Source organism: Pleurodeles waltl, chromosome 7 (genome assembly GCF_031143425.1).
Source record: "Pleurodeles waltl isolate 20211129_DDA chromosome 7, aPleWal1.hap1.20221129, whole genome shotgun sequence".
Taxonomy (NCBI): domain Eukaryota; kingdom Metazoa; phylum Chordata; class Amphibia; order Caudata; family Salamandridae; genus Pleurodeles; species Pleurodeles waltl.
The window spans coordinates 1,075,785,671-1,075,807,409 of NC_090446.1; the positions used below are offsets into that span (position 1 = coordinate 1,075,785,671).

The 21,739-nt window shown below is 43.9% G+C and overlaps 1 protein-coding gene across 1 annotated transcript in view; it reads right to left on the bottom strand.

Annotated features, from left to right (window-relative positions):
* Positions 1–21,739, bottom strand: part of ANKFN1 (ankyrin repeat and fibronectin type III domain containing 1) — a 1,012,473-nt gene that overhangs the window by 93,636 nt on the left and 897,098 nt on the right. The window contains exon 16 of the mRNA XM_069202026.1: positions 11,540–11,753. Within this exon, the coding sequence (XP_069058127.1) occupies positions 11,540–11,753 (214 nt within the window). The remainder of the gene's footprint in view (positions 1–11,539; positions 11,754–21,739) is intronic.

Sequence of the window (21,739 nt, forward strand, 5' to 3'; positions counted from 1 at the left end):
GAGCTGGTCAGCCGGGAGGGAATGGGTCCTGGCGGTTTTGCACCACCAGCACCACCACACCAGCAAGAATCAGTTTGTAATACAGCGGGTGGAATCTTGCTGGCGTGGCGTGCTGGGGATGGAACTGCCTCTTCAACTCCATCGGCCAGGCCGACGGAGTCGGATTTCTGCCCATAAATGCACATTTTATTCTATTTGAAATTAAATTTGTAGCCTATTTCAGAAAATCCCACAACAATGCGAGATACCAGTCTTAAATGTTGTAAGATTTCTAACAAACCACTACAATGTGTGTACTGGGACCATTGTGGTTCCTTGACACCTGATGGTGCAAACAAATACATCTTAGTAACTGTTGACTCTTTCTCTATATTCCTATGGGTATGGCACAATGATTAGCTGACACTCAAACAGTTATTAAAGATTTGCGCATCTTCATCAGGACATATGCAGTTGCGCCTTTTCATTTGCACCAGGGCTCTGCTTTTCAAGGGCATTCAGGGACACCATGGTGACATTGGGGGTCCCATTGCGTTACTTGTCTCCCTATCATGCCGAGGGTAACAGTTTAATGGAGCAGAAAAAACAAGACTTGAAGCAATCCTTAACAGCAAGAGTATTAGGTATGAGTCCAGAGAGTACTTAATAATCTACCTAGAAGGTCCCTGGTGTGGGTGCACCCCATGCAAGGTCTTGTTGGGCATACCTATGTATGCCTCAGATATGGATGGCTCTGGCACGGTGGTGGCAGACACACCTTTTGACATAAATTAATGTGTCACTGTCTGGCAGGAATTACAGCAGTTCCATGTTGAAAACTCATCTGCATGTGCCGTCACCTTGGGATAAGGGATGCACAAATAACACCTACTGGCAGGATTCCAATAGTTGGGGATCTGGTGCAAGAAAAGATAGAAGTGAAGAAAGAATTCAACTATATCATCATACAGGCAGCGTACGTCCATTACCACCATGGTGTTAAAATTAGGGTGTGGTGAATATGTGGCCAGCTGTGGCCATGTAGGACCTTCATTACACAAAGAACCTAGTTTGACATTGTGTGCAACTTGTGGTAAGGTGCCAACAAGCATGTTTTAGTGTTCTTGATAAGATAGAGGTATTTTTAAATATGCATATGCTCTGTACTGTGCGGGTGTGTTAACAGGACTGTAGTGATGAAATTATGTGTGTTCTCATCCACTGCTGGAAAGGTGACCCACAAATAAAATATTGAATTTCTATATGCTGGATTTGCCTCAATTACAAATGTAACTGCTCCGTCCTCCTCTGTGAGGCTATTATTTATTAAATGATTTGTGAGGGGGAGCTTCATATTTGCTGCAATTACAACCTGTTAGGGTTCTGCCATATTTCAAAGTTGTATAGTTCAGAGATAGGGACACCAACTGGGGAATTAATCCTTTTAAAGGTTCAAGCTTGAACAACCTACAGTGATAAATAGGTGGTTTCTATCTTAGCTGAGTAAGATAGCCCTAATACCATGGACGTATCTGAATACAGTAATTACGGTGTTTTTAATATGTAATGAGACAGAGATACTTGGGAGAGCCGTAAATCAGTGCCTAACCAACTATAGAGGCGCCATCTCGTAAAGACTCCTGATTTAGTAACAAGACTTCTGGATTTGGGCAGCAGCACCACCAAGCTCTGGGGACTGAGTCTGATTCTGTGCCATGTGACAGCTGTGTGTCTAACTCTTCTGGCCAGCTAGCAGCACCTCACCGGTATCCAAGAGTAAAGGTGATTTTTGGCAGCCCTTCGCATGACATTTAGATTTCTCTGGGAAACTGTGGTCGGTCATATCTTGCTCCTTTCTATCAGTCATGTGTCTCATACATAGAAAGACAAACAGAAGAAGGACTAGGTTGTAAAAAAGCATGCATTGAGATTATGAGGATGATAAAACATAATAAAAGCAAAGCAGTAACAAGGAAAGTGAAACATAGGAAACGTTCAGCCATACTGTTACAATAATGGTTCTAGAATCCCTACCTGCACTACTTATATTGTACACAAGAGCATTGCAGTGTAAGCCTTAATCTGCACATCAGGCCCCCAGAGAACCCCATACACCACACCTTTGATTCTAGGTAAAGTATAGGCATGTTGATCTACTGCAAATCCTTGCACATGGAGGGAGAGACTATGTCAGGTCTCAGCTGAAACTTGCAAAGGCAATGTACAACGTACAGTGGCAATGGGGTGTGATTCTCCTCTATATTGTAAGGGGCAATGAGGTATTTTATAATAAAACATCTGGTGTTCTGAGAAAACTGCCCTGATGTGACAACACATATATTTCTGTGTATGAAAGTTGGAAACATGATGAATGCTTTGTGCCGGAAATAACTCATAACTTATCACATTGGCCTTGAATGAAACACAGAATGGAAATGTAATGCAAAGAACAGAATAATAGAATTCTGTGTGAAAGAACAAGCTGATAACATAACAAAAACATCTCTACTAAAAGAAGACTTTTGCTAAAATAATGGAAGAATATTAATGTATGCCTCGAAGTGAAAGGGCACAGGAGTGAAAGTGCAGGCTTAAGTTAAAATAATATGCCTGCGTAATAGCTAAAGTAACCTCACGACACCCTTGCCATTTTTAAAACCAGCGTCATCACTTACAAAGCTATCACTGCCAGAACCCCTGCTTATCTTGCACCACCTTCTGTGGTTCTCTACACACTCACAGCCTGGAAACCATCAAATCACAAGTCTACCAAGTGTAGAAAAAAGGGAAAAAAACTAAAGAGTAGGACTTTTGTGCCTGTCCATTAAGAATCTGAAATATCATCCTATTTTCCATCAGGACTGCCCCAACAATGCTGTCATTTAGGAAAGATTTGAAGAAACACTTCTTTAAAGAAGACTAACACAGTGCATTAACTGTTCACAAATCAGCTACATCTGCTGTCACTTGGTAACCTTATGCTTGTCTTTGACCCTGTACAGTGCTGTACTGAATGTTGGCTAGGTTTGCACTTTAGAAATACTACATACATGTATACATACACAAATTCACTTTCTTTTAGTAATATTTTTTGGTGATTGTGTTTCATAGTTTCCTCTACTTCTGCCTAATTTTGAGCTGTCACATGTCTTGCTGGAGAGTAGCAAGTAATTTGACAAGCTTTACCAAGGCTCTTTATCAGTGGACTACATGCTTTGTAATACTTACGTTTGCATACACATATATTTTATACATTTCTGAGTTTCTAATTCAAATGGTGCATTATAGCTTGGTTCTGCAGAGCATGGTCTATAAAGGACAAGCATATGACAAAGCCAATAGGTCTCTGTAGTGAAACTAATTGGCTTTGCCAGTGCTCTTTTTTATTAGAAAGATGCAGTAGATGCATGTGCAACTGCAGTGGCCATCTTTGAATAGATGTGTTAAAACATTTACAAATACATTCACAGATAGCTGCCAGTAATGTGTGGACATCCATGACAGTCATTGTTGAATGCATATGTAATATTTGAACAAACCCATTCAGTATGGCTGTAGTTGATGTGTGCATATAATTAAACGCCAACTGTGAATTGATTTGGAATATTCCAACAAACCTATTCAAAGATGACTGTGGTGAATGCATGAATAATACAAGCCTATTTTTTTGGTGCTCGCCACACGTGCTCACGTGCTAACGTGCACACTTGTGGATGGTCATCTTCAAATTGGTGAAAACCCATTCTGGATGGATGCCCATTGATGCAGGAAGTGCAAACACAATTTTAAAAGTAAAATGAAATTAAAAGGTGCAGAGAAGACGGCAACAGGCAGAGAAAGTGGGAGCCATGGAGAAGCACAGGTGTGCAGACATACTTAAAAAAGATGTAGGTAGGGTAGGGTAAGGTGAGAGAACCAGCATGGAGCCAAAGAAGACAGGGGGAAAAGTGAAGGGGGAAGCAGCACACATTAAAAGAGTAAGAAAACACCTATGCTCCCTTGATGTGCTTAAAAGAAAAGAAAAAAAGTAGTTCCCTGAATGGAAGCAACATCAGCAGTGGAAGAATGCAAGTAATCAGAAAATTGTGAGATTGAAATGCTCATGGGTGACATGAACACAAGAAAAGGGAGGAAAGCCATTGAATCAAGAGGTGACAACTGAAATAGAAAACAATTCCATTCAATCAGGAGTAAGAGGCTAACTCAATGCCTACTTGATTTATGTTAGAAACGAAAGGTACAGCAAACCGAAAGCTAAAGCTGTCTACATCTGAGATCCAAAAGATCAGCTTTGACTTTCCTACTATCTTCAGTAGGTGACTATGTTCTAAGCCGAAATTGTCCATGAAGCAGTGATTGTTTGAGTGAGGAACAGCCCGTTGGTCTTTTGAGGAGCCCTCAGCAGTCCGCTGGCTGCATATTTTCGCTCACGTTTATTTTGCAAAGTAGTAGTTGTGGGCAATTGGGTGCAGGTTCCTTTAGTGATAGAGAGTGCAACCCCTGTTCCTTTTATGAAATGGTGTGGCAAAACTGGCACATTTTGAAGACATGAAAGCCAACTGGTCCATTCAGACCCCCGTCTCTGCTTTCAGGGCTGTTGGCCAGGATTCCAATATCTATGCATCTCTTATGGTTATTGTTGCGGAAGGATTTCTGAGAACCATCGCAGATAACTCCTATGCAATGTGTTTGACATGCATTCAAACAAATGAAAAAGCCCTGCTGGGACATTGCTGACACTTTGCAAAAATAGTACTTTTATGAGGCACTTTCCACCCCCTATCTAGGCCCTGTACTTTCTTTGCATTTGTCGATAATGCGTTGATTTCATGGCTAATCTTAAACAACAAGAAATATAACTATTTGAAAATTACTTTTTAGAATGCATTGAAATCATTTTTTTGTAATAGTCTCTTCATAAGCTAATGAATCGCTTTTTACTGAAACACTCCTCTTTGCAGAAAAAGTTATGCATTTTTGTGAAATGAAAATAAGTGTAATATTTGAAAAAGAAAAGAAACCAAACAATTATTTAAATCATGGGCAGCAAAAAAATCGCCACCTGGAACACTGCATTTCATGGTATGCTAACCTTCCTCAACCTAACATTTTCCAGATGCAAGCATAAAGTACCTGGCCTACCAAACAATTAACAACCTGATTTGTCAATATCAAGGACTTGAAGAGGTTGCCCTCCAAATCTTGCATCAATTTCAGGTTGTTGTTGATTATGAAGAGCAACAACAACAAGGTGAAGGAGTAATGCTTGAACTAATGTCAGCCACTGGCCTTTTGCCCTCTATTACCTTCTTGATAAGGATAAACTATAAGCAAATCAGTCTTGGTTCTCCTCCAATAGGAACAGTCCAACCTAAACTGCCCAGCTATGTTCTGTTGAGACAGGAACATGAGCATCAACTTGTTTCAGACTACTTTTGGCCTTGTTACTGAGATATAGTTTGAGTCTTGTGCACTTAAATCTGTAACTATTCAATGCACTGAAAGCATCTACAGCAGCAAAAAACAAGATGGAAGGAAATCATCTCAGCCACTAGTGATTGCAATACCCTGCATCCCAGTCCACTGCTTGTGAATAGGTACATGTTTTCATGTGCACCTGCTCTGACAAAACGGGTTCTGCCCATTTAATAGGCACATCTTTTTTGCTTTTTGATCACACGGTTTTTGATGTTTACTGTGGGTGAGTTTTACTACTCGACTGATCTCACAGTAATCACTGTACTGCACTGTTCTGCACTCCTCATATGAGACTACTATTATGCGTAGTCTGGTAATTTCACACATGTAGCTTGGCGCACAGGGGACTCTGCAACGTTAGACTTGGAGTTCGCCCTATAGGATTATTATATAATATAATTTTAGTGGCCACTCATAGGTAAGGTCAGTAGGGTTTACTGGACTATCTGCATTGTCACCATATTAAACACATTAAGATAACTCTGTCTTAAAGTGCAGTTTGCCTTCCCTTAGGCCTACAAAGTCCAGTGAGTTTTCCATGCATTGTAAAACATGAATTTCAAGTGTGATTATGCAGGTTCCAAGAACCCACATGGACGCCTTATTGATTGTCCAGCACTGTCATATTTCTCTGGTGCAGCTCAGGATCAGATTATAGGCCTTTTGTCACTATGCTGGGCCAAGGTAATTACTCTGCTCCCTAGCGGAGGGAACATCAACCTCTCCACATAAAAGGAACAAATGCTGCTTCACTCAGCTCCTGAGGAAGAAGGGGTGGAGGAGAAAATCTGTAGCAGGAAATTAGCTTTCACACTGTATCATGGTTGGGACAGCCCAAGCACACTGAACAGATGTTGGAGACCAGACATCTGGATCCTACAAAGGAGGGGGGTCCCCTTTGACATTTTGATGGGAAATGTTGTGGCAGTGATGACAGCTAGAGGTGGAGCTGAGGCCCCTAGAAAGGATGACGAAATAGATCACTTGACAGCACCATCTTGGATTGTTCCACCTTGTTTTGCAGGAGGGTTGGGAAGTGGTGAAGAGGTGATGTGACACTCTTGAATTGACCAATGGTGTCAAGCATATTTAACCTGCTACCCATCCTCTTAAAAACACTTGCAAAAGGGAGATAATTAGTTGGACACTGAAATTGGATGGTGGAAATCCCAAGGACATCTGAAAGGACAAATCCAATGATGCCCTAATAGTCTAAGGACTCTATCTGCAGCTGCCCCAGGACCAGTGGGTCTCTCCAGGAAATTTGAGTCTAATTTCTTTGCACCCCCTAAGCACCAGTTTGGGGAAGACCTGGAATTCTTTGCCTCAGCAGGAGGAGAGGAGCACCAGGGGCAAATAAAAGTGAGCCAGTGGAACCAGCTTTCTGCAAAGTGTGCCACTTTAGTGGCTAAGAGGCATGCAAAAGGCCCCAGGTGGCTAGCACTTGCCACCAGGAGAAAAGTAAGCCCATAATCAAGAAAAAAGGCCCAACAGGGCCAGAGATAGCCAAGGGTGAATTATTTGATCTTTGACCCTCAGTGATGGAGTTCATTGGGCTCTGCCACAACACCAGTAAACACCTATAAGATGGACTAGTGCCCGGGGACCAACTCAAGCTTCAGTAATAATTTATGAACCAGGTAGGGTGTGTGCATGTGGCCCCCTCTCCAGAGCTCAGCAAGTCCCCGTCCCCCAGCCAGCATACAGAGAAATGGGGCCCAGGACTCCATCCCAGGCCCCCAGTGAGTAAAAGAAGATGTGGGAGCACTGTTTCAACCCACCATGATGGAAAGATGGGGCCCAGGACCCCATTCACAGGCCCCCAATGTGAAAGGAGGCAGGAGGAATGCAATTGCACCTTCCTCATAATGGCAGTTGCTCACCCCTGCTTCTTGTGCCTGCGCAGAGTGGGGAGGCCTCCTGAAGACCAGCACCTTGCCCACAAGGAGCAACAGGAAGAATGAAGTTGCCAGTTCCTGTTCTGGCGAACAACAATGCTGGGCAGACACGGAGCATCCAGACAGCAGAAGAGCCAGCTCCCTATGTAGCTCCTCCAAGATGAGTAATTTGGGTGGACTAGGATCCCCTCAGGAGAAGTCATGTGCAACAAAAGAAGGAACTGCAGCTGAGGCTGCCCATTCTGTATTCATGCTTCTGAAAAGGAGTGCCATAAAATTCCCTGCAGGGTTTTGTTTGCATCAAGTTTGTTTCCTTTTGGTGGCCCAAGGATGGCAGGGGAACAACCAATGGAATAAAGGAGGGTCATAGAGGGGAGGGCTCCAGGAGTTTCAACAACCAAAAGCAGTACTTTTTTGGCAAATGACCTCAAGCTTTCAGGGTCAAGCTATGCATGACGCTGTGGTTGTTCATAGCAGTTTTTGGCATTCGTAAGGCTTGCACTTTTGTTTTTCAGCCTTAGAGTCCAGGGATCTTTAATGATTGGTCCTATTGCTGCATTGTCTGTGGGTTAAAGTGGTTTAGGAAAGACACAAACATGTTATGTTGTTTGACAATGCTTTATTAAAAAATCAATTGCTGAGAGTGATTTTTTATAAATATCACAATGCTTTATTGCTAATCATTACCCTGAGAAAGTGCTATTATGGGGTGCTTGGCTTCTAATGTGGGGGTGACTGTGGACCTATCACTTGCACAACCCTCATATCCTGTACAACAAATGGCCTAGCTATTTTACACCACTCATATGAAAAAAAGAAATATGCACTCACTGCTTTTCCCCCAATCTCATCTTCCTAATAGTTCAGTACCCAAAAAGTACCTACACTGTTGACTGGATAATTTTATAAACTCGGCTTGACACTGTTAAAGCAACAAACTATATACTCTAACCTTAACTAAACACTCTGCCAGTTGTTTTGCAATCAACCTGCAGATTTTAAAAAAAATAAAGTTAACATTTTTAGTAAACTCCATACTAAGGACAGACCTCTCGACCTTTCCATGGATCAACATATTATAGCTCCTGGCTTGAACACCTTGGATACATTTCCTTTCCTCTTGAAGGAAAGAGTGGCTGAACTAGTTGGTCAAACAAAATCCGGAGCCGCATCAGATCCTTGTCCTCCTAATATAATGCATAAGATTGTTGAAACAATTTCATCTTCCCTTACATAGCTATTCAATTGCATTCTGGAGTCTGGAACTTTCCCTTTAGAATGGAAACAAGCCTCTACTCTCCCTTTGCTCAAAAAAAGCAACTCTCGACGCCAAAGAGGTGAAGAATTACCACCCCATCTCTCGACTACCTTTACAAGACAAAGATTTGAAAAAACATATAAATATTACGCAGTCCAAATTTGTCAAGGAAACCAGAGTGCTGGACTCAGCTCAATTTGGCATTAGGCCAAATAACAGCATGGAGTCCGCCATGGTGGTGGCTGCTGGCCAAGTGAGGAACATATTAGACAGTGGTGGAAAGGCTGCTATAATTTTGTTAGACTTGTTGGCAACCTTTGAAACCATTAATCATGAGATTGTGATTGCACATTTGGCAGACACCGGTATTGGAGACTCAGCTTTGAAACTGCTTTGTTCCTTTCTGTCTCAGAGAGACCAAAGCGGAGGCCTTGGGTAACCTAGTCTCTAAGTCCCTCATTACAACCGCCACCCGCCAAGGTTGAACCGCCGAGTGGCCTCAAACCCGCATTACAACATCCCCGCCGGCCCAGCGGGGATGTCGGCCATAACATTGCAGCTGGCTCCTGATGGAGCCGGCGGTGTTGCCGCCGTGCAATGGGTTCAGCTGCACCCGTCACGCTTTTCACTGTCTGCTGTGCAGACAGTGAAAAGCAGGGTGGGGCTGTGCCTGGGGCCCTCTGAACTGCCCATGCTATGTGCATGGGCAGTGCAGGGGCCCCCAGAGGCCACGCGACTCCCCTTCCTGCCAGCCTTTCCATGGTGGTCTCTACTGCCATGGACAGGCTGGCGGGAAGGGGAGTCATAATCCCCAGGGGTGGATTATAACCGCTGGGACAATAATGGCGGGAAACCTCCAGTCCCGGAGGTGTGACCGCAGCGCTACCACCGCGGTCAAAATATGTCTATTTGTACCGCCAGACTGTTGCCAGATATGATCACCAGGGTTGTAATGAGGGCCTAAGTCTTTTACGTTGTCATGTGTGGTCCCTCAGGGTTCATATTTGAACCCTACATTGTTTAATAGCTACGTGGCCCTACTGATGAAGCTAATTTGATCTTTTGGCTATGCTCCTGTAGCATTTGCAGATCTCACATAGCTTATTGTGCCCATCTCAAGCAATGTCGAAGAGACAGCTCTCTGGTTTAACAGCTGTAGGAGCGCCTTAGCTCAATGGATGAGTACCAATAGTTTCCTGCTTAATTCAGCAAAAACTGAAGTCCTTTTTGTTGGGGAGAATTCACCATCCTGGGACCAATCTTGGTGACCACAAACATTAGGCTCTCTCCCTGTACCAGTACCTGCTGTCAAAAATTTGGGAGTCATTTTCAATTCCAGCCTGTCCTTCAGTGCTCAAATAAATAAGTTTACCTCATTGTGTTTCTTTTTATTGTGCAAGATCAGAATGATCTCTCTGTACATACCTTTGGAACTGCAAAAAGATGTGGTAGCAGCACTTGTGTTATCAAGGCTCAACTACTGCAATGCCTTTTATGTAGCTATTCACCAGCACTCCTTGCAAAAACTGCAATCCCTCCAGGACATGGCAGCGAGACTTCTGAAGAAATTTTCCAAGTTCCAGTCTATTTCTGGGACTTTACAAAAACTTCACTTACTACCAGTAAAGAAAAGAGTCATATTTATGGCTCTTTGTCTCACTCACAAAGCCTTATACGAAGCTGCTCCAGACTATCTAAAGAACAATCTTACTATCCCCAGCAGTCCACTTTCATCTGATAACTCTTGAACAATAAATGTCTGACAAAGCAGGAGATCCAACGGGGGGGCAGAAGTTTGATCCACACTACATCCCATCTCTGGAACAATCTACCAAAACAGTTGAGAAGCCAAAACAACCACCTGATTTTCAGACAACACCTTAAAACCTGGCTTTTCTCTGGTCCTTAAATTAAGAGGCAAAAAGTCAGCTTACTCAGCAGGGCTGCATTCAGTTAGAATACAGTAAGGCGCCATTCGCATTTGCGCAATTTAGAAAATATATCAATGTTAATATCCATACCAAGTAACTACTCTAAACTCAGAACTCGCTACAAAAAAAAAGAAATCTGAGTTTAGGCAAAAAGTCAGCTTACTCAGCAGGAGTGTATTGAGTTAGTATTCAGTGAGGCATTCGCGTGAAGTCGAAAATTTATATATCAATATCCATACCAAGTAACTATTGCAGCCTCAGAACTTGCCACAAAAAAAAACAAAATGCGGAAAACACGAAGCCTCGTATGTTTTCAGTAGCTTACCAGTGCTCTAGAGGAGGGCTAAACACCGGAAAAGGCATGACGTATGTATGCCTTCCACTATTGAAATCAAGCTAATTTTAAAAGCAACCAAACTGATGTGCATGACACGGGCGTCATTATAAGCCCACCGAGAGATTACAACAGGGGCCAGATCGCTTGCGCACTGGACCCTAATCAGAGTTTAGGCTAAAATGTTTCTTCTTCACCCACAAAAGCAACACAGCTTCTGGCCTAGGATTTGTCAGCGCTAAGTTTCCCAAAGATTTTTCTGTGAGTAGGTGTGATCCATTAGTGAATTTTGTACTGAATTTCCATGAGTTAGCAATACCTGTTTTTTTTTTTTTTTAACACTTTGATGAATCTTGCCCAAATGTTAGTGTATACTACACAGAATTCAAAATCAGGCAGTTGTGAAACACTGCAAACGTATTTTACAAGTAGTTCGCACAATATCATTATTGCTAATAATAAATATGTAAACAAATGCGCCTAACTGTGCATATTTGATAAAGTTAAGACTCCCAACACATCTGCCTCAGAATGCAAGATATGACACTAGGCTGCCAGAAAACAGGCTAACAGTTGCACTTTATCCATTTTTGCACACATATCACACAAGTTCTAGTAACACCTCACATTTTATATGACTTAATTTATACTATGTTCTTACCGCTCACAGCATTTCTTCGTCGAGACTCTGGTGACGGAGGTGGGGACGGGAGACAGTCTAGGTGTGATGATGTAGAGTTTGTTTTCGTTTGAATTTGTTCTTCGGTGACATCGATAAGGTGAGTTATTGGCAAGCCAGCAGGTGGCTGTTTATATCTTGCATAATGTAAAGCATCCATGATCCACCTCATATTGCGCCACATTTCATCAGTTTGCTATAGAATGTAATACAAATAAAAGTGCTTGAATACATTTTACACATTCTGTGGGCATTACATTACCTAGCCAGGTAAATTTTTGGACGATCCCAAACAAGCGATATAATACTATAAACAGAGAAGTTGTTGGTTCCTTGTTTTTTTATCACATCTGCCCTTTCTGATGGGCATCATTTTCATAAATAAAGGAGTTCAATCTAGCAGTATGATGTTATACCAACTAAGGGCCTCATATATATGTGATGGATAGCCTCTCCACCTTATTATAAGTGCATGATATTCCTCGGAACTCTTATAAGGTGGATGCGATATCCGTCATGTTTGTGACAAAGTAACCCGTCCACCAAACTGTAAGTCAGGCCCTTGGTCTGAGTTATTTTGAACAAGTAATCATACAGTGCCGCATTTGTTTCTGGAGTGTGTATTATCCTGCAGGACACACCATGCATTAGCCCCTCCCTCACCTGACAACCATCCAACACAGGCATCACCATTCAGATGACCCTGTTCATAAAAGGACCTGGGTGAATGTGCTCATGGCCAGTTAAATATCCCTAACCCTAGTGTCCATGTTGTCCATTTACTCAGCATGAAGGCCTAAGACCCACAACACAACATTGACGATGAGGACGGTGGCACACAGTGTGCTCCATGCCACACCTGTGTGCTGCCTACCACGCCGCATCACAGGGTCTGTTGAGGTCACCATGAGGCACTGTGCTGAATTTTGGCCCTGCAGCATGATGAAGTGCTGCAGTTCCGTGGAGCAACAGACGAGGGCCTCCTCGGTGCACAAGGTGAGGTGCAGTGATTAACCAAAAGGAGACGCCTGGCATGAGTGAGAGCTGACAAGGCTCCCAGTGTATGCACCCCTGGAAGAAGCAAAAGAAGCAGTGCTAGGAGAAGCCAGGAGGAGCGCTACAGTGGTGTATCATTTAATAAATGATCTACTTGTCCATGGGACAGGTCAGTTCTTAAATATACTTGTCCTGTAAAAAAAAGTCACTTTGTCCCTTTGGTGCCATGTAGTGTGGAGACAAACGATGGCAGTAATCTCATCATGTGAGAGCTTTGATAACAGCCTCTCTGATCATGCCAGGGCTAATACCATAGTAGGGGTTGAATACTTGCATTTTCAATCCTATAGAATATATATATAATATTGGTACATTTTTCACTTGGTGTTTTTTTATGCTGTAGGGTACTCAGGTCCAAGGTGAGTTGTTGTGCAGTAATATATACTGTTTGTATTTATTAGGTTTGTCTCTCTCCATTAGTCCTGAGGAGGCCCATATGCGAAGGGGCGAAATGCGTTGACTTTGTATACATTGAGAGGTTGCGAGGAAGATTTAATTTGCCCTTCAAGAACTCTGTATCGCTGCCCTGACCGAACATTGGTGGAAATAAGTTTGATTTAGGGCCGTGATAGACTAGGCAACCATCTCTTTTATGTGGATTCCTGGTATAATTATTAGCGATTAGCACATGGTATTTTGAATAGGGAGAGGAATGTTGGACCATTAATCTTTGTCTTATGTTGAATATTTTATGTATGTGTTTCATAATGTCTACACAGGATTATTTGTAATATATTGTTGTAAATTGGATGTTTGTCCTAACTGTTGGAAGTAACAAAGATGGTTTGATTAAGGGTAATTAAATTGCATCTCCAATGATAGATTTATTGCTTCATTGAATGTGAATTACAAATGTATATTCTTTCCTACTATTTGACCAATTGCTTTTGATAGTTTGGCTTAGGAATCATCAAGCAGAAGACTGCTACAGACTCAGAGAGGAGAAGAGACCAAGTGATTCCCACTGCAATCAGAAGAACCAACAGCACCATGTACCAGAAGTGCCACACCACAAGCACAGTTCAACAGGAGAAGTGAAGACTCCACTGTACTGCAGCAGGCCACTTCCTATCTTCAAGGCCCCTATTCCTTCCGAAGCCTGTAAGGCAGAGGAAACACAAAGCCGCACTTTGCCCACAATCAAACCCAAGTACCTCCAACAGCAAGAGAAGTTTTCTGCCCTCCTGTGTCCTCTTACCGTCCAGAGTGTCAAGGAGATTGAGAGGGAGGAACCCAGATGGGTGCAGCAAGCACTGTGTGCCCACTGATGTCTGCCCCCTGCCTCAGGAGAAAGGAGACACTTCACCTGCCACATCAGTCCTGCCTGGGTGCCTGTGGCTCTGTCAGGCAGATAAAGGAAGAGGAAAGCAATGGGTGGCAGCACAGAACCCACTGCTCACCACTAGAGGACGCTTTCACACAGGTAGGGGAATAAACAGTGGGCAGCCAGGCATCTACCTAGCAGACCAAAAGCTCACTCACGCAAGGAAATCAGCAGGGATTCTGAAAGTGGGCATGACCGCAACGCAGCCTCCCCACAGAAGTCAGTGCTGGTTGTGTTAGGACATCAGTGGTAAGCAGCAACAACGCTTTTAAACAGGAGAAGGAAGGAGACAGCTACCCTGTTGGGGGCATACAGAGAGGGTACTGATCCTGTAAGGCTGAGAGGCATGGTTGCAGTATCAGCAAGGCAGTCCAGCCCGGACAACCTCCACCAGCCGCAACACAAAAGTGCCTGAAGCCCCGTTGATTCACAAAAAAACAAATGTGCTACCATCCCATTATTTTGCACTATGAACTACCTGGATAGAGTTCAACAGCACAAGAAACTTTTAGGGAGAACAGTTACATGTCTGTGGCACTCAACCAGGATGTACAGGCAAAGCCTCAACACTGCTCAGTGAAGGGCAGAGTGCAGTGACTGGCCCCATAAACCTCCAGGTGTGGTATGAGGCCCCAGAGGGAGAAGCCCAGCCTGGCACCACAGGCAGAACACTGCTTGAGTGAAAACAGACATTGTTTGGCTGCACGCCGTAAATGCCCATGCCATTGAAGCACCACAGCACCAGATGGACCCTGCTGGCCCTGCCTACAAGATGACCGAAGCCCATTGCTCCTGAGCTGAGGAGGAGATTGGAGGAGCCGAGCACCAAACATGAGTAAAGTGCTCTGTCTCTACTTCCGCAAAACAGATGTGTGGAAGCATCAAAGGAAGGAACTGGAATCACGAAGAGTGGGTGACCAAGACTGCTAGATGAACACAGCCCTTGCAGGAGAAGGTCAAAGAAAGGCGAGGCCAGATGAAAAGGTGGACTGGAGCACACAGAGATGCAATGGTGGTCCAGACACCAGGACCACATCGCCCTGCACCCTCAAGGCACATCATGCAAACACCCCACCAACCCTGCCTGATGGAAGTGATGCCTAAAGGTGCAAGTCCTGCACCACCTAGAGAAAGGTAGTAACACAGTTCCCTGCTTCCCACAGAAGAAGGCCTCTGAGGAGGAAATATACAACACATTTCTTCACAACACACTAACCCAGAAAAGATGTATCAGGCAGCAGAGATGGCTATTGAGGCAGAAGGCCAGCCACACATATCTACCCCAGGAGTGGGAGCTCCAAGAAGGTCCTAGAAAAGGGAACAAGTGGCACATGGCAAGGTGTGCCACTGCACCAATTGAGACAAGGAGAATTGGATTAGTAACTGCCCTGATCATCACGAATCCAGAACCCAACACCAGAAGCTAGTGGTTAGACTACAGCTACAGTCGATCACTGAGAGTCCTTGTTGGCCAACATCTGAAAAAGGTGCATGTCGCAGCACCCAGAAGAAGAGACTCGTAATGAGAAGTCTCAATTGCAAAAAATGAGGTGCAGACTGGGAAATCTTATGACTGATCAAGCCCAGATGGAAGGAATATCAAGAGAGGCCAGGCCGGGAAGGCACACTTGAGAGGACTCCAGCCATGGATGGGAGGCATCTACCCACATGAGCAAGCCACCATGGTGAAACAAATAAGGCCTGACAACAGCATAGCAGTAGATAGTGGTAGAACCTGGAGTAAGCTGCAAACATGGGCAAACCGAGTCTCTGCCACAAGCCCAGTCGGAGAACCAAGAGTAAGCGCAAGACATGCGCAAACCAGGTCTCTGCACCAAACCCAGTGGGAGACCAGAGAGTAAGCCACATGCATGTGCAAACCAAGTCTCTGTCTCACACTTCCAAGTAAAACTATCTAGCCATTGCAACCGGTGGATCAGCAACCCAGAGTATCCAGGCTGAAGAATACCGATGCTTCCACAAAGACAGAGTGTAAGTACCTGGGCTGGCCACCATCACCTCAAAGTTGTCGATGACATGAGAAGTTAGGTCCTCGACCATCAAGGCAAGTCATCTCCATCTGTTATATAGGTTCTCCACATGACAGGAAGCTCCATCATTTCAGTCCTGATCTTGTGTGTCATCACTGCCAGCCATGGAATACTGAACACCCTGAGTAGAGTCCAACACCGCCATCAGAACTGCAGACAATAATCACCACTGACACTCGGAAGAGTCAGTCAATAGCTACTAACTCTGCCTGCACTCTGATCCCAGTGGCAAGAGCGATTCTTGATGAAGACCCAACTACCCCTGCTGTTGCACAAGCAACTGAGCAGATGATCCTCAAGGGTTGTGCTGTATCCCAGACACAGAACAGTTGCAGCCCCAATTCAGACCACACACAGTCCAATGCCAGCCCAGGCAGTAGGGATTTCAACAGGTTGCAGACATGTTTAATGGGCCAGGCAACACCACCAAGCCATGCTTCATGATGGATGCTTTACAGTGTAGTCCAAACTCCTGACGCATCCTGTTTTTGAACTGTTGACACTAACCACAAATCATCTAGAGCATCAGCAGAGTGGGCCAACTCCACAAAAGGGGCCTGACTTCAACCAGCATGGTGCCAGAAGGTCCTTGGCCCTCTGAGCCATTGTTCATATCTTGAACTAGTCAGGTAAAATTATGAATGTGAGCAGATATGTCCTGTTGCAGCTCACGTCATCAGCCCATCCACTGCTGTCCTGCTCATTGACTTTAGAGCCTGATGGACCACATGGTCGGCAGTTTATTGTTGTTTTGTTTCCACAGGCTGGGCTTTGTTGTTTTTCTTTTGGATTTTGGGAGGAATGTAGTGTACTGCAAGATAAGTCATGCATTAGCCCCTCCCTAGGGGTAGCACTACCACTCATCCCACACCCATCCAACACAGGTGTCAACAGTCAGGTGACTCTGTTAATAAAAGGGCCCAGGTGCACATGCTTGTGGCCAGTGAACTATCCCTAACACTTATGTTTTTGTTGTGCTTTTACTCAGCATGGGGAAATAAGGTCCACAACATCACAGAGTGCAAATGTCACTGGTTTTGGCACATGACTGCCTAACTTATTTCAGGAATCACCACTTACTACCACACATATTTCATAGTACAATAACTCTAGACAGGCAGATAGATAAAAAAAATGGGGCCCATACTCAAATGAATTCAATAGGATGTTATCTCATTGTACTGAGGGAACCCACTTATGATCTGGTTCCAGTTACAAACATTGTTTTTTAACTTCTTTACTTGAAGAAGCACCACACGTAAACCATATGTGCAGATCAAGATCAATTGTGTGTAACATGCTATTTATTACAATTGATGAGGTAGGAGAGAAGCATCATCCGCAGCAGATTGTTTTACCCCTTGTTAATCGTGGCACATCCTCACTATTTACAATGTATTACATTAATCATGGGAAATCAGATAATGAAGTTATGAGGGAGTGAAGCAACAAACATTATGTGAGCTTTTCACTGAGCTCCCACCAAGCACGAACCTTCTGAACCCTGAAATGCAAACTGATGAGGAATTCATGTCTGACACATGTAAGCTTGGATGAAGCTGCAAGCCGTTCCTAAGAGAATACTTGTGGTACATGTTGCAAAAAAATACGAAAAATAAATGCATGTTAATTTATAGCTAAAAACAAACAATGTTCATTAGCGAAACAATTGGAAAGTGAAAAACAATTGTTAGTCTATGGAAGCGGTAGACCAGAACCTGCACAACCTTCATGACAACTTTCAATAAACCACAGGTTTGGAAAAATTAATAGTTTTTCTCCCTCTAAAGGTTTATCTTCGTTCTACATAAACTTTTCTAGGAATCTGAAATCTGTAGCAGGATATGGCACAAAACTTTACCGGAGACCTTCACCATGTCACGTGTGTCTGTTTAGCAGTCCTACTTTTGCATCGAACCTCACATCAAAAAGCTCTAAATACCAAAACCAACGAAATGCAGTCATCATATTTGCATCTTTTGTGGTCGACTTTGCAGCTTGTCTCCATCCTCTGGAGAATTTCAACTTTTGGAAATGTTCAGTTTCGAGTGTATAGAAATTTAGGGCCATATGTATACTTTTCGACGCACAACTGCGCCAACGCAGTTGTGCGTCAAAAAATTTAACGCCGGCTAATGCCATTCTGAAGCGCCATGCGGGCGCCGTATTTATTCAATGACGTTAGCCGGCGTTAGCCGGCGGAGCTGCCTGGTGTGCGTAAAAAAAAATGACTTACACCAGGCAGCGCCGGCGTAGGGGAATATGGAGCTTGGGCGTCAAAAAATGGGGCAAGTCAGGCTGAGGCAAAATTTTCGCCTCAACCCGATTTGCGCCGTTTTTTTTTTACTCCCAACCCCCATTGAAATGACTCCTGTCTTAGCAAAAACAGGAGTCATTTCCCCCTTGCCCAATGGCCATGCCCAGGGGACCTGTCCCCTGGGCATGGCCATTGGGCATAGTGGCATGTAGGGGGGCACAAATCAGGCCCCCCTATGCCACAAAAAAAAAAAAAATACTTGCCTGAACTTACCTTAACTTCCCTGGGATGGGTCCCTCCATCCTTGGGCGTCCTCCTGGGGTGGGCAAGGGTGGCAGGGGGTGTCCCTGGGGGCATGGGAGGGCACCTCTGGGCTCCTTCCGAGCCCACAGGTCCCTTAACGCCTGCCCTGAGCAGGCGTTAAAAAATGGTGCTAACGAGGGTAGATGTAATTTTTTTTGACCCGCCCACTCCCGGGCGTCATTTTTGCCCGGGAGTATAAATACGACGCACATGCCTCGGAGTCATTTTTTAGTAGGGAACGCCTACCTTGCATATCATTAACGCAAGGAAGGTGTCCACGCTAAAACATGACGCAAACTCCAAGATCTTTAGCGCTCGACGGGTCGAACGCCAAAGTTTAAATATGGAGTTAGTTTTGCGTCGGATTTGCGTAAAAAAAACCGACGCAAATCCGGCGCAAACAGAGTATAAATATGCCCCTTAATGACTAGTTTCCTAAACACAGAACCTTTGGCTAATTTGCAGAGGAGCTTCGCATCTCACGACCGCACAAAATATCCGATCTGAATTGGTTCACAGCATTACTCTGAAGATGTCCACCTTCATTTTTCTCTGAGACTTTCTGGATTGCTTGGGCTAAGGAGAGATGTTTCAAATGAGCAGGCGAGAGCAATGTCTACTGTTTACTATTTTTCGTACAAACAGGCCTTTGCCTTTTCTGAGCTGGATGTTCTGCACTCTCCAGCCACAGGAGAGAAGTTCCCGAAGAAAAGTCAGACCTTAATGGAAGCACCGAGAAACATATTTCCAAGTCGTTGGAGTAGCGTCCCAGGTACTGAAGCACAGCAGGAAACACATTTCTCCACATCACTCTTTCAGGTAGTCAGGAATTCCGCGATTACCTAGAAAGGAATATGTTGATTTATTTCTGTCCCGGTTAGCTCTCTAGTGACAGTGGATCATTCAGAATCATGTAAATGGTCAAGCTGCTCTGGGATTCCTTTAACTGAACTAATATTTTCAGGCATTTCTCTTCATTTTTCACAACAGTATGAACCAGCTCCTGCTCTAGGAATTAGCTGCATACTGCCTTTTGGGAGTGGCAGCATGAGCCTGTTATCAGACAGTAAAAAATATATTTTAATTTATGTGTTGCGTTTAAAATAGTTTGCAGCCTGGTTGCATGGAGAACGTACAAGTAACGTGAAATCGTTTTTCTTTGCTCATGTATCCCGTTAACGATCTTCATATAAATGCACACGCACTTTGCACACATACGCATTTGGGTTATCAAGTTGTCAGGTATGGCAACTCTAGACAAAACAGAAAGTTCTTTTTAAGGAGAGCAGACGTAACAGAGACCCGAGTAGCAGACCCTATGCTAGGCAAAAAATAAATGCAAATAAATTCCAGAGCAAATAATTAGCGGGACATGGCAAAAAGATGAAATTCCTACAGTAATACATAGCACATTACACCAAGTGCATTTGCCCATATCATTTACAATATATATGTAGACTGTAGTTTTAATCCTTGTGCTTAAGGATGAATTGTTGACCAGGTTATGGAAACTGTATGGTGATTAGCTGTGTACACCTGGCTCTGGGTGGCACAATACGCTTGTTTCTTCAAGATTTCTGAACCCAATCCAATTCAACCGCAAATTTCGTTCTAAACTCTGTGCATTAGAGTCAAGGAGTAGAAACCTGACCCTGCACCAAGTCTTCATTAACAAAGAAACCTAGTTCAAATGTCTTCAGATGTTGACTACGGGGCTCTGGAGAAGAGTGTGGTCAATAGTCATGCTCTGCACCCAGTCCATGTGAACTTGGAGCCTTTATTTTCCTTGTCCCCATGACCCAGAGCTCAAGGAGTTCTCTCATATACAATTGATTCTGAGTGCATGGTGTGGTCTTCTGACATGACTCAATGTCAGTACCCATTTTAGAACTGACATCAGTGGATGGTAGACCCCCCAAACATTCTTCTGTCATGTCTCCTGCTTGCTGAACTCATGTTTGTTAACTTTAGGACCTTGTGCACTTTACTCCTGCTACTCCTCGCTAAAGTGCTTGTGCATATTTCTGAAAACATGGTAAAATTAGCCTACACCTAATGCACACATTTAATTTATTTGTAAATCCCTAGTAAGCAGTACCTGTACCCAACACATGTAACTGCTGCCAGTAGGCCCATAGCACTCATTGTGCCACCCAAAGCCACAAAAGAAGCACATATCTTAGGAATGCCACTGCAGCCTGCAAGCTATTTTGATTTGTCAAAATAAACCTTCTGCCCAGCCTAAATCTTCCTTATTAATGCCTACAAGGCACTCTAGGGTAAGCCCAAGTGCAGGGTGCCTGGCATTTAAAAAGTAGGATATGTGGGTTTAAATTGTACATGCTCTGTACTTGTAAGTAATTTGTCACTGTTGTATGGCCTATTTCTCTCCTAGGCTAAATCTAGGTTACCTCATTTCAATTAATATTTGCTAACTTCAGATTGGGAGTAGATAGAAAAATAATGTTTACACTCAAATTATGATTTTTAAATCCTCTTTAATGGTGAGTTTTTAAGTTAGAATTTTGAAGATGCCTCTTTTAGACAGTTGCAATTTTTGTGTCCAAGCCATATATTATTTTCTGACAGTAGAAATGGTCACATGACTATTGCTGTCTATCGTGTGATGAGTTGTTGATTAATTCCAGACATGGAGACAAAAAGGGGATGGGTTTTGAGAGGATGGGCCATTCTGTAGGATAGCTTTTTGTGGGGGGGGGGACTGTCACCCAGCTCCACTTCCAGTTCAAAGGACTTTGCCTACAGCATACACAAAGGAACCTGACACCAGCCCTGCCAATCTCAGAATAGGGCAGGGGAACTGGACAGAACCAGTTTGGGATGGGGCCAGGAGTTGCTCCACACACAAAGGCTGGCAATGGGGATAAAAGATGACACTCTCGGACCCCAGATTAGATCACTTGTAGACTGGTGGAAGACTGCGAATAACTGTCCTGCTGCCCTGCTGTCTGAGGAAGGAAGACTGTACCTGCTACCTTTAACCCAGGAACAGTAGAGTGACTTGAAGGGCTGGCTGGCTAGCCTCCTATGTGAGCTACAGGCTCCAACAAGTTTCCAGAAGCCTCCCTGCAACTGCCCAGCACTAACTAAACCTGCCTGAACCCTGCTGCTAGCCTCTGCCTGGAGTGAGTCCTGATCCCCAAGAGGTGCCCCCACCCCCAGGTACTGGA